The sequence below is a fragment of the Eumetopias jubatus genome, unplaced genomic scaffold, assembly GCF_037043125.1.
Source record: "Eumetopias jubatus isolate StellerSeaLion01/CBP00866 unplaced genomic scaffold, mEumJub1_p1.0 scaffold_5, whole genome shotgun sequence".
Lineage (NCBI taxonomy): Eukaryota > Metazoa > Chordata > Mammalia > Carnivora > Otariidae > Eumetopias > Eumetopias jubatus.
The window spans coordinates 28,152,629-28,165,616 of NW_028274811.1; the positions used below are offsets into that span (position 1 = coordinate 28,152,629).

The following is a 12,988-nucleotide window of genomic DNA, read 5'->3' on the forward strand; positions in this document are numbered from 1 at the left end:
TTCCTGGAGCCACCCCGAGAGACCCAAAGGAGTGGCCACAGGACTGGCCCAGCCCATCCTCACTCACAGAATCGTTACTGCTGCTGCATTAAGCAGAACAGCCCTTGGGGGTCCCCTGGCTTTGGGCTCTGTCTCCCAAGGTGTCACATGCTTCCCCTAGAACACTTCTCAGGGATGACTGTGGCATGCTCCAGACCTCACCTCCAGCAAGGAAGCCTCAGGTTATCTTGTATTTCCATCAGTCTCAAGAAGGGGACCACTTGGGTATCAAAAGAAAAGCCCAGGATCACCTGCTGGCCCAGGCCCCCAAGAGGGAATTTCTACCTAGAAGTCCTTCACTACCCTGTTCACACCTGACCCACTGATCCAGCTTCTCTGCTTTGGAAGTAGCGCTTATAAAAACCCAGTGCCCCCTGATGGCGTGAGGAGGCCTTTCATTCCTCCATCCCCTGCATCGCCGGGAAGGGGGTGATGGGCAGAGCTGGCCTCACGAGTGTGTACTTGTGCCATCTCAAAGGGCTCTTGCTTGGTTTAGTGTTCTACTTTGTTGCCTTGAGACATCTTAATAATTTTTGAACAGGGAGCCCACATTTTCACTTTGCATTCTGCACCACAAATCATGAAACTAGTTCTGGGAGTAGGTGGATCTGGGGAAAAGGGGAATACGGTGTGGACCCCCCTCTTCGGTGGTGTTGGCGGGAGGGATCAGCAAATCAAGATGGCTCCGTGGGGTCTGGCACAGAGGGAGGGAGGGAGGGAGGTGCACCGTGGCCTGCTGGGGAGGGTCTGAGAGGGCTTCCTGAGAGAGGGTGAGACCCACACCTGCGAGCATCTCAATTGCGTCTTCTCTCCCCTCGGCCAGGCCTGTCCACCTCCTTCCCCATTGATGGCACCTTCTTCAACAGCTGGCTGGCTCAGTCAGTGCAGATCACAGCAGAGAACATGGCCATGAGTGAGTGGTCACTGAACAACGGGCACCGCGAAGACCCCGCTCCGGGGCTGCTGTCAGAGGAGCTGTTGCAAGACGAGGAGACGCTGCTGAGCTTCATGCGGGACCCCTCGCTGCGACCCGGGGACCCTGCCAGGAAGGCCCGGGGCCGCACCCGCCTGCCTGCCAAGAAGAAGCCACCACAGGATGGGCCTGGCTCACGGACGACTCCAGACAGATCCCCCAAGAAGCCCTGGGGCCAGGATGCAGGCAGCGGCAAGGGGGGGCAGGGGCCAGTGGCCCGGAAACCAACGCGGCGAACGCCTTCCCACCTGCCGTCTAGCCCTGCAGCTGGGGACTGTCCCATCCCGGCAGCCCCCGAGAGCCCCCCTCCTCTGGCCCCCGAGGTCCCGGACGAGGCAGCCCCAATGGCTGCCGACTCGAATGTCCAAGTGCCTGGCCCTACAGCGAGCCCCAAGCCCTTGGGCCGGCTCCGGCTGCCCCGCGAAAACAAGGGAACCCGGAGATCGCCAGGTGCCAGGCCTGATGCTGGGACAGGACCGCCCTCTGCTGTGGCCGAGAGGCCCAAGGTCAGCCTACACTTTGACACTGAGACCGATGGTTACTTCTCTGATGGGGAGATGAGCGACTCAGATGTGGAAGCTGAGGACAGTGGGGTGCAGCGGGCTCCCCGGGAAGCAGGGGCTGAGGAGGTGGTCCGCATGGGGGTGCTGGCCTCCTAAGTCACCCCCTACCCCGTCCCAGGCCCTGCCCTGGTCCTCCCGTGAGGCCTCAGCCCAGTCACAACTGCCATTTTCAATCTCTGCTGAGTGTCTCAGACCCTTGAGACTGCCACTCTGTTGTGGTTTTATTTTTAATATAGAGAGAGTTTTGAATTCCACACTGTTGTCTTTTCTCTGTGCTGGCCTAGGACAGTAGGATTCCTTCCACGGCTCTGGCCGCAGGGACCGTCGCAGGTCCTGTGCACCATCCCTGCCTGGGCAGTGCCCTGCCCTGGCCCGCGCAGCGTCGCTGAACTCCTGGCTAGATGTAGGCAAGGTGAAGAAGAGCTCAGGACTCCAGCCCGCTGCCACTGGGTGACACAGACCGTCGTATGGGCATTATTTCATGGCAGATGGGCCAGCCCGGGGCCTGCCCCGCCTTGCCCCCAAATCCCATTGGGGTCCATTTGGGGGGTCCTGCTGCACTCCACTGATCCCCAAGGAAGTATGATAAGTGATACCCAGCCAGAGTCTACTCACTGTCACAAGCACAACGAGCTTATACAAGAAAGCACTGAGGGGGCGCAGAGGGCCCGCTGGTTCCAGGGGAACCACAGCTGTTCCTGATCAACCCACATCATCTGAGGCCCGCCCGCCCACCCCGGGACCCCCCACTCCCTTGCTGCTCCACCCCTGCCAGTGCCCAGCCCGGCGGCTCTGAGAAAGGGTTCCTAGAATCCTTCCTGAGCTGTGCCATTTACTCAGGGGACTCCCAAACAGCCAGCCGCCAGTGCCGGTGGGAGCTGCAAGGGAGGGCCAGTGCCCAGACAGGGGCGTGGGGCTCAGACTCACCCACTTAGAGAATTGCTCTGGGGCTCCAACTTCCTTCCTTCCTTCGGGGCCAGTCTCGGCCGAAGTCTGGTCACTCCCAGACAGCTGACCTGACCAGACCAGACCGTTTGCCTTTCCAAGTTTTCCAGTCCTGCTAAGAGACGAGCTTCTTCCTCGGTTTCCTTTTGGAAACTCCTCCTTCCAACAAGCAGTGGGATCCCGGGGCCTGGGGCAGGTTTCAAGTCTTGCTGGGTGTTCCTGGTTCCTCTGTCCCCGTGAGCCGTTACCCCCTCTCCTGGCTATGCCCTCCCTCCCCACCACCGACCCACCTGCCGCCTTTTCCGTCCCTCCCTCTCGGTCCCACGTAGTTGCTCTGAAGAGTTTCAGTGGAGTGGCCCCAGGGTGATAGCTCAGGGAACAAACACAAAAGGAATTCAGTGAAAACATGGTTTTTTTTCTTTCATGAATTACTCCTGGGTCACTTCCGCCACTGGTGAAGCCAGAACTTCTCCAACAAGAACCTTGCAAAAGTCCAATGAATCAGTCGAATCATTCTATGGATGCCAAAGAATATTTTGACCATAATACAGCACAGCCTGGACCTGACAACTTGTCACTTGGACTTTTTTTTTTTTTTAATGGAGTTCTTTAGCAACAAAGCGTAGAGACATGTTCATTGCACACACCCAAGGAGGCGAGCCCAAGCTCTTGGAAGAGGGTGGTCTGCTGCTGAACTGTTAGAATCGGGAAGCGGGAACCAGCACTGGATTTCAGATCCTGGGCTGGGCCCACTGTGAGCTTTCCCAAACTCTGAGACTCAACCGGGGGTGGGGGGGTAGAATACCGACCGCAAAACCAGCATGGCAAAAGTCTTCACCATGTGGTTCCCCCCAACATAAATACACAACGCAGATCAGCGGGATGGGGAGCAACGTGACCACCCACCCCCCGACTGCAGAACTTTCAAGGTACGACAGTGGCATTGTCATCGACACTCAGTTTCGTGTGAATTTTAGCAAAACAGGAAGCAAAGACAGGACTCCGTTCAGAAGATTGGGCAAATCGGTCTGGGTGGAGTGGACTCAGGGTGGGCTTCCAGGATTCCGGGCATTGGGATGGCACAAGGCACCGTGGAGAGTTCAGTCCGCCTGCCTCCTTGGGAGTCACGGCCAGCACAGCGTCCGCACCAGCGGCCCAACCCCCGTTCTCTGTTTACTGCCTTTGAACAGTCCTCCTTCCTTCCCCGTGCTTTGGGTCACAATCTTGTCTGTGCTGGATTGCCCAGTCTGACCTCGCAGGAAGCCAGGGGACGAGCTTAAAGAGCAACCGACTCTGCTGGGGGTGGGGGTGGGGTGCCGGGAATGGCTCAGGCCCAATAGACTCAGCCGTTACCCCCTCACCCCTTCGTGCGTCCCGAGGCAGAGTCTGGGCTCCCCGGGGGCAGGAGAGAATGCAGCCTGGCTGGCCAGGGTCTGGTCCGGGTCGGCCAGGCTGGGCAGCCAGCTCTCTTCAGGGAGCCTCTGCCCAAGTTGGCCTCTGGATTCTTTTCTGGTTGGCTCTTGGCTTTGGAGTGGACTCTCCCTGGGGCTGCGTCCTGCATAGGGCCCAGGGATCTGTTCAGCCAGCTGGTGAGGGATGTGGGGGGGCCTTCACTCCCAGGCCAGCCCTAGGGCTGTTCTTGCCGGGCAGCTGTCCACCTCTGGGACGCCCCGCAAGGCTACACAGAGGTCAGGGATGCTGGTCCCCACCACTGTCATTTCCTCCATTAGCCACAGCCCCTTCCCTCTCTGGTCTACTGCCCACCGTGTAGACAGCTTTGCCACCCCTGGCGTTGAGGTTGGAAACAGGGAAGAAGGCAGGAGGCCTTTTGCAGGCCCGAGGCTGAGGCAGAGCTCCTGCTTGACCACATCTTGCCCCCACTCACTGGCCCTCTTCTGGGAGGGAGAAGCTGCTCTGTTACTCATTCTGTCATTCCCCATTCCCCCAGTCCTGGCTGCACAGCTCCTCCCTCCCCCTCATCACAGCAAGAAAAGGATACGGTGCATGGAAAGTATTTTTATGGATCATAAATGTATTTTAACGTGAGTAAGGAGAAGAAAGGTAGAAGGCTTTATTTTATTAAATGAGCTCTCTGACTTTGTGACAGTGTGTGAGCGTTTGTAATGTCAGGGTCTCGATTTCCTTCGAGAAGCCACCGAGGTTCCAGACGTGGGTGTCGGACTGTAGGTGTGTGCGCCTGGGCCAGGGTGCATCCCCTGTGTCCTTGCGCATGCATGTCTGTGTGTTGTGTATGGGCACATTGTGGGCCTGGCTGGGGCAATTTCTAGGGAATCAACTGCCCACTACTAACAGACCTTGGCGGCAGCTGGACTGGGCATTTCCTTGCTCACTGCCAGATGTGGCCAGCCTCTGCCCATTCCCGGAGCTCTGCAGAATGGTCTGGATGCCTGTAGCAAGGCCCTGGGGGAGGCCACTCCCCACTCCCCTGGCCCAGCTGGCCACATTGGCCAAGGAGCCAGGGCTGGAGTCCGTTCTTTAAGGCACTTCCTGCCACCTTGTCCCTCAGACGCACCAACACTCTGTGCTCCACAAACGACTTGGGGTGGGGGGATGATATGAATGTCACAGGAGGCGACACCTTCTGTCCTTGTTTCAAAGAAAGTGATGTGCCATTTGTTAATATACAAGAGAAATACTGAAAATATATTGAAAAGAGCAATTTTAAATTATTTTTGGCTTATGTTGCAATATTTATTTTCTTGTATTAGAAAAGATTCCTTTGTAGAGAAAAAATGTATTTTTCATTAACGCAAAGACCTATTTCTCCTTTTTGTACATTGTCCACGTTCGCTCCCCTTAACGAGCAATAGAATGTACGGCCGCCTTGCTGCGGCCGGAGCCCGCGCGCCCTGCATGATTCTGTGTTGCCGCTGCCGCGTAGCTCCCACCTCCCATCCTGTCCTGCTCACTCATGGGGGTTTCCGGACCCCGGCCCCCACCAGGGCCTGTGTCTCAAGGAGCCCTTTGCACTCCTCGTGTGTTGGCAAACGCAGTGAATAAAGCAATGTTTTCCGTGCCGGCTGTGGTGTGAGGCTCTGTTGCACTGGGCGGGGGGAGAGGGTCCACACCCCACAGCCAGCAGGAGGCCTGGAGAACCAGCGAGGGCTCTCTGCGTGTCCCGCGGGACCTCGTGCTTCCTGCAGAGGAGTCCTCTAGCGATGCTCCTTGTCAGTGCCCAGAAGGCACTGGGGGCTGTGCTCGGGGGCAGCATTTTGTTTGCTCCTCGCTGTCCGCATCCACCAGGATTCAGAGCGGATGAGGGAGGTGCCCAGAGCCACAGCTGTGATGAGAGGAGGGGTTCCGCATCACCAGCAGGAGTGCTGCGCTCGGCCCACCCCGCCGTGAGCCACCCTCCTGGGACAGTGGGAAGGTTTGCGGACAACCTTGGGCATCTGTCCCTCCATCAGGGAAGGTGCTGGCCCGGGTTTGTTTTTCATTCCCAATTGCCTGAGCGCCTGCTCAGTGCTGGGCTCTGGAAGCTGTTAGGTAAGTGTAGCCACCATCCCTGCCCCGCAGCTCACTGTCCAGCAGGGACTCAGATGATGAGGGGACAGGGAGTTATGGAGGCCTAGGCTGGTTTGGGGATGGGAGGCATTCAGGATGGGTTTCCTTAAGGAATGGAGACCATTCATTCATCCATTCACCAATGAATCTCGGCCATATACCTCATCCTGCCAGCGTGCTGGGTTGTATACCAAACGTCACCAGGATCCTGCCATCCCAGAGCTTCCAGGCAACGGAGACCTGAAGAATAAACGGTTGCTCGGTCAAGGGCAGCTGGATGGAAGGAAAGGCCAACAAGCATTCCTGAAACAGCTTGGGCATGTGCAAAGATGTATCAAACTATGCGGAGTAGGAAGGGGTCTTGAACCCCCTCTGAGAGCCCCAGGCGGGCAGTTTGGGAAGAGGGTGGAATTGGGACTCAAGGAACCTAGCTTCTGGAGCCACCGACTTAGTTGTTTGCCATCGAGAATTGCCCCGTTTTGTCACTGCAATAGGCGGTAGCCCCCAAGGCTACCTCCAGATCCAAGGTTCTGCGACCACAATGCGGAAGGCATGGGCAGGGAACCTGGGGCTCCGGATTGGCCAGCCCACCTGTCACAGGGGCCAGCTGCCCTGGGCTCGCACCCCAGCACCCCAGCCTCTTGGTCCTCCCTCCGCCAGCACCACGCCACGCGCACTTGGCCACCTTGGTCCAGAAGAGTGAGGCAGGCGCCCTGCTGCCAGACCCACACCTGAAAGCTGACCCGGCTGTGACCCGTGGGGCCGGAGAGGTCGAGACACCTGTGGGTCTAAAGCAGCAGTGTTCGGTAGACATCAGGTGCGATCACACATGTAAGTCGGTAGCTGCAGGTTTTAAGAGTAAAAATAAACACGTAAAATGGAACTTTAATAATTTTATCTAACCTAGTAGATCCAAATACAACCACTTAAACATGTAATTCATATAAAACAATTACTAATGAGAGATTTTACATTCTTTTGTACTAAGTCCTCGCAATCCAGTGTGTATTTTATATTTATAGCACATCTCAGTTTGGACTAGCCACCTTTTGAGCTCAAGAGCCAGGTGACTAGTACCTATTCTATCGGGCACCGTAGCCCTAGAAGCCATCGGGTGTCTCCCGGGTTGCTTTGGATTGACTCAGGCTTGTGAGGGGTGAGGGACAAACAACCATGAGGAGTCCTTGGCCCTCTTCCATGGGGGAAGGCAGAGGAGTAGACCTGGCCCTAGTTCCCAGCAAGTCCCTCTGGGGTCCCTCTCGGCACCCATTCAAGTAAGTCCACATGACTGCTTCACGGCAGGGGGCTCACAGCTGGTTGGGGCTCCTAGGCCTTTGCCCCTGTGGCTGCCCCCGCTGTCTCTCCCCCGAGGGCAGGACAGGACGAATGTGGACTGAAGTGTTCCCAGCTCCCTCGTGCCGGGCCAGTTCTCTCCCAGGATCTCCCAGGACGGGTGTGGCATTCATCCACCCTTCCATCTTGCCTGCATTGATTCCACGCTCACTGAGCACCTGCTCTTGGGCCCTGAGGACATTAGGATGACCACATGCCCCTAGGGAGAGACCAGGCCAGTGTGGGAGACACACTTTAATCATGTAATCCCAGAGCAGCGTCCATTCCTCACTAAGACCATACCGTAAGTATAAAGCTGGGTGGCAGCAGGTCTCTGAGAACTTCCCTTGTTCTCACCAAATTTCTGCAACGGTAGGCTATGGGGCGCCATCTGCTGCCCGTCGGGCCCCAGCCTACATGGCTCCGGCAACAAGTCTCAAGGCCCACAGGGCCAGGGCCAACCATGCAGTCCCTAGTCTCAGAACTCCAGACCTCCTCCTCCCACGACCCCTATCCATGACCCTTCAGCCCTTCATGAGCCAGCACAGAGAAGGAGCTGCTTTTTTTTTTTAAGATCTTATTTATTCATTTGAGAGAGAGAGAATGAGATAGAGAGCATGAGAGGGGGAGGGTCAGAGGGAGAAGCAGACTCCCTGCTGAGCAGGGAGGCCGATGCGGGACTCGATCCCGGGACTCCAGGATCATGACCTGAGCCGAAGGCAGTCGCCCAACCAACTGAGCCACCCAGGCGCCCGAGAAGGAGCTTCTTTATCAGCCTTCAGGATAAGGGACAAGAGGCCTCCTGAGAGCATAAGGCATTGGTTTAGGCCTGTGGGGTGCCCACCCTGGGTAGGGTGGGTGGGCTGAGGATTTCCAGGCCCTGCTGTCTCGTAACTGCTAAAGCAAGGGAGGCGATCAATGGCGGGTCGGAGAGGGAACACTCCATGCTCCCAGAGATGGCCTCAGTCCCTCTCATCGCACCTCTGTCTGTGCCGAGGCAGCAAAGGCCCTTTTTCTGGGAGAGGAGGGTTTCGGGACTCAGAGACACTGTGGACCCATGCCAGCAGGTTGCTCAAAGTGGTCTCCTGCACCGCTCCCCTTCACAGGAGAGAGCCCCACACTGCAGCGTCGCCTGGCCAGGCTCTTGAGGGCATCCACAAAAGGGCTGACTCCTTCACACTCCGAAGGCCAAGCCGCGGCTGCCCCTGTCTGCATCTGCCCCAGCCACCCACTCTTCATTCCCCTGATGAGAAGCACAGGCAGGACATGAGGCTTCATGATCACCACTGGGGGGTTGCCTGATAAAAAAAAAAAAGAGATCATGAAAAATGGATTTCAGGGCCGCCTTCTGGGGTTCAGGCGGACTCATTGCCTAGAGTCAAAGAGAGCAAGGTAAGGATGGGGGCTCAGTCAAGCAGGTGACTTAGGGGCAAGCTTAGTGCAGCAGGATGGGGCTCGACACCCTGTGCTCCAAGCCAGGCCTGGAGTTCAGAAGCATCCATACCATCCATTCTCAGGGAACCTGGGTCAGGATACAAAGGTCCTTGTCCTGGCTTGTGAGGGAGCCCCTCGGTGGGTTAGGAGGTAGGGATGCCAGATTTAGCAAATAACAGTACTGGACCCACAGTGAAAGTAGTACTTCAGACAAATACTGAATAATTCTTTAGTACAAGTATGTTCCAAATATTGCATCCTGGATTTCAACCTGGCAATCCTAGAGGGAGCCTCGTGTCCTCCACTGTATCGTGGCTCATGCCGCGGGGTGGCGCTAGAGAGTGATTTCCCATGGTGTATAAAAACTGGAGCAGATCCCAGACTGTCCCCACAACCCCAAAATGCTCACCCCTGAAGTTCAAGAGCAATGGAAAGGGAGCTGCTGCCAGTAGCCAGGACACATGGAACCCAGGCTGCGCCTGTCCCCATTTCATCTCACATCCCAAGCTAAGGCTGAACGGAACTCCGGCCTGGAAGGGACCCTTCTCCCTTAGAGCTGTCTGAGGCCCACGGGCCATTTATTTACTGACTCAGGTGAGTGTCTAAAACACTGCTATTGGTTGTAATACTATTCACCATAGCCAAGAAGTGGAAGCAACCCATGTGTCCATCAGTGGATGAATGGATAAGGAAATGGTGGCAGATCCAGGCAACGGAATATTACCCGGTTGAAAAGGAAGCAAATTCTGACCTACGAACATCAAACACATTTTGCTAAGTGAAATAAGCAATGGCAAAAAGACACATCCTACACCACAGCGCTTGTAGGAGGTATCTAAAGTAGTCGGACTGGTGGAAACAGGACGTAGAGAGGGGTTGCCAGGGGCTGGGGGCCGAGGGGGTGCGAGCTGTTCAGCAGGTGTGTGAACTAGGACGCCAAGGGGAGTTGCTTGGATCAGAGGGCTGCAAGCGCTCAGTGGAAAGGAGGAGGGGGAAGGGACGACAGCAGGGAAAGAATGTGTCTGTTTTGTAGAACAAGCTGCTCCCACCCAGGAGACGGAGGGCCAGGTACACCATGGGCTACCCCACAGCGGGAGCCAGCTTAAGCCGGACTGTTGCTGAGGTCTTGCAGAGAAGCCCCCTAAATTGCCCTGAAGTTACCTTTAGCTCATTATAATTCTAAGATCTCCTATGGGGGGGTGGGGGTCAGCCATTTTTTAACATAACAATGTGTGCGCTAGCACCTTGACATACTGAACATGTGCAGTTGACCCGAAGTGCTTAAGTAACAAAATACAGGTAAGTTCCTTAATGGACCTGGCGCTCTGCCCCCGTTCTGAAGCTTACCGAATAAAAGCCCCTGTACTAACCCTAAGAGGAGGCAATGGTTTGAGAGCTATCTCCTTGTCTCCTTACTTGTGACAAGTAATAAAAACTCTTTGCTTTCAACACTTCCTTGGGTGGTGTTCAATTTGAAGCACCCCAAGCAGCAGAGCCCCTGAGTTCAGTTGCAGGTGCAGAGGCAGGATAGAAGATTCTGGGGATCTGGTGCACAGCAGTGAGCATATGGTTGACAGCACCGTATTTTACACTTAGAAGTTGGTATGTGGGGGCGCCTAGGTGGCTCAGTCGGTTAAGTGTCTGACTTCGGCTGAGGTCATGATCCTGGGGTCCTGGGATCCGGCCTCACATTGTTGGGCTCCCTGCTCAGCTGGGAGTCAGCTTCGCCCTCTCCCTGTGCCCCTCCCCCGCTGGCGCTGGTGTTCTCTCCCTCACACTCTCAAAATAAATAGATACATACATACATAAAAGAAGTTGCTATGTGTATTTTATGCTATGTGTTTTATCACCCTAGTTTAAAAAAAAAAAAAGAATACTATGGGGGGCGGGGTCTGGAATCCCTGCCACAGTCCGTAAGGTACAACTGCTTTCTTGCAAGAACAAACGTAACATTAAGCAAAAAGAAGCCATTCTAAAAAACTTTCAAAAAAAAGTTTGTATTGGGCCTCTGCCTTTCCTGGGGCACCCATGACTCCCATATGTCCCCCAACTCAAAGCTTAAACTCAAGGCTTCTTGCTGCAGAAATGAGATGATTGAGAATTAAGGGCTTGTATTTTGGTATTTGGGCCTCAATTTCTTCATTTGTTAAATGAGGATGACAGTTCCTGCTGGGCCCCCCATGCAGGGCGGCTGAGAGGTGCTAAGGGGACGTAGACATGAGGTGGGCAAAATGAGGACTCAGTGAAGGTGGAAGATGAGGGAAGGGGAGGTTTGGGCGGAGACCGCTCTAGGCTGAGGGGAGGAGGCCAGAGGGATTTGTTTACTAACTCTCACTTCCTGGAATCTGAGCTGGCAAAGCCTGGTTGTTTACAAGTTCTCATGGGCCTCCCTACCCTCAACCGGGACAACTGTAGTGCGGGGTGAGGGCTGAAATAGAGGCTGGTTGTACACCTCTGGGGGTCATCAGGGACCAGCTCATGTGATACCTGTGACAGTCAGCTGCCTGGGCCTGAGAAACCCCCAGCTTACCAATGTTCTGAGCTCCTTGGTGGCCTTCCTGTACACTTGAAACCTTGTAACCCAAGAGCTAGAGGGTAGCTGAATAGGACATCCCTCCTGCCCCCTCAGCCCCGCCCCTTTTTGCAAAGAAGGAATGTTCCATGGCTAGGGACTGAATGTTGTGAGCAACATGAAACTCAGAAGAGCATAAGAGAAGCCAAGGCAGAAAAGTGACTCAGCAAAATAAACCTTCACCTGTGGATGTTCCGAACTCCCATTTTGGGGCTGTGGGTCATCACTGCCTGGTTCTGGTCACAGGTGCTTAGTTTCATAGCCTGGCTTCCCACATGCCAGCCATAACATTTATGCCCATTAGCTTACAGCAGGAAGTTTGGCAAGGAGGCCAGGTGGGCCTAATCACTGCCTCATCCAATGTTAAGACTTGATAATGGGTTAATGTCAAAGAAAGAGCAATGGGCCCTGAAGAGGCATCAGGAATCAGAAGGGATGCTCAAATCTCTGGGAAACCCCCCCCCCCCAAACAGGAGCACTTCCTTCTAGTTAAGAAAGTGTGTGGGACTGGCACCAACTTGCACCATTAATCCTGGTTCCTGCTTGGCTCTCATCTGAGGAGCTGCATCTGGATGATAGCACCTCCAGAGTTTGGGGGGTAGGGGGTTGTGAAACCTCATCTTGTTGCTGGGTTCTTGTCTCAGAATCAAAGAATGAATCTCGCAGACAAACAGGTGAAGTGAGGTGAAAATGTATTAAGTGAAGGTGAGAACAGAAAGGAAAGAAAAAAAAGCTCTGTAGGGTGAGAGGGGTCCTGTATGGGTTGCCACTGAGGGCTTTTATGGTCGTTTTTTCTAGAAAATTGACCAGGGAACTTGTTAATATCTCATCTATAACATTTAAGACAAACAAGGTGGATCTGTTCCGGTCCCTTCTCTCTGGTTACTATCTTGTCTATAACACTTCTGCACATCTGGGATATCTGTGAGCCTGGTTACTGGTCCCCTATCTGTCTCTCCCTACCTAGCCTCGCCTGTCCCTTACTCAATCTTACAAAACAACTTCTTTAGAACAACCTCTGATTTTTGATGACAGAGAGACTGTCATTTTAAAAGCAATCCAGTGCTAAGTCATCTGTACTTAAAAAAAAAAAAAATCTTCTTTAAATTCAACTATAATTATCTCCTTGAAACTTGATGTTTCTATTCACAGGTCTTCCTGAGCCCTAGAGCCACAGAGATCATGTCCAGTCCAGTGTTCAATGGACAGCCCTTGGGCTATTTGATGAGTTAAGATATGCCCATTCGACTCTTCAAGCTGGGTACTTTCCTAGGGGATTAGAATGCAGGGTATGCCCCCCCACACCGCTTATCCCTACAATTACACTTGAATTGTTTGATTGATGGAACCACCAGATCCCCACACTTTTCAGGCAAGCCAGTCCCAGGTCAGAGGTTTGCAGAGAGAGGGGCCAGATGGGACAGATGCTGTCTCAGCTCCCCACTCTCCCAGCAGTATCCTTAGTGAGCACCCAGCCGCTACTGACCCCAGGGCTCAGCCAAGTGTTTTATAGGTTGGCAATCCCCGCTGTTTCAACAGCTTCAAGCTTGTCATTTAGTTTTACCCCCTATCAGGATCTTCCCCGTTGTCAGCGCCACACATTCT

At 54.5% G+C, this 12,988-nt stretch overlaps 1 protein-coding gene across 9 annotated transcripts in view; it reads left to right on the plus strand.

The window, feature by feature from the left end:
* Positions 1-5,557, plus strand: part of JADE2 (jade family PHD finger 2) — a 51,965-nt gene extending 46,408 nt beyond the window's left edge. For all 9 annotated transcript variants that reach the window (XM_028103744.2, XM_028103749.2, XM_028103747.2 and 6 more), the window contains one exon: positions 863-5,557. In XM_028103744.2, the coding sequence (XP_027959545.1) occupies positions 863-1,671 (809 nt within the window). In that variant the 3' untranslated portion in view covers positions 1,672-5,557. The remainder of the gene's footprint in view (positions 1-862) is intronic.
* The last annotated feature ends 7,431 nt before the right edge of the window (positions 5,558-12,988 follow it).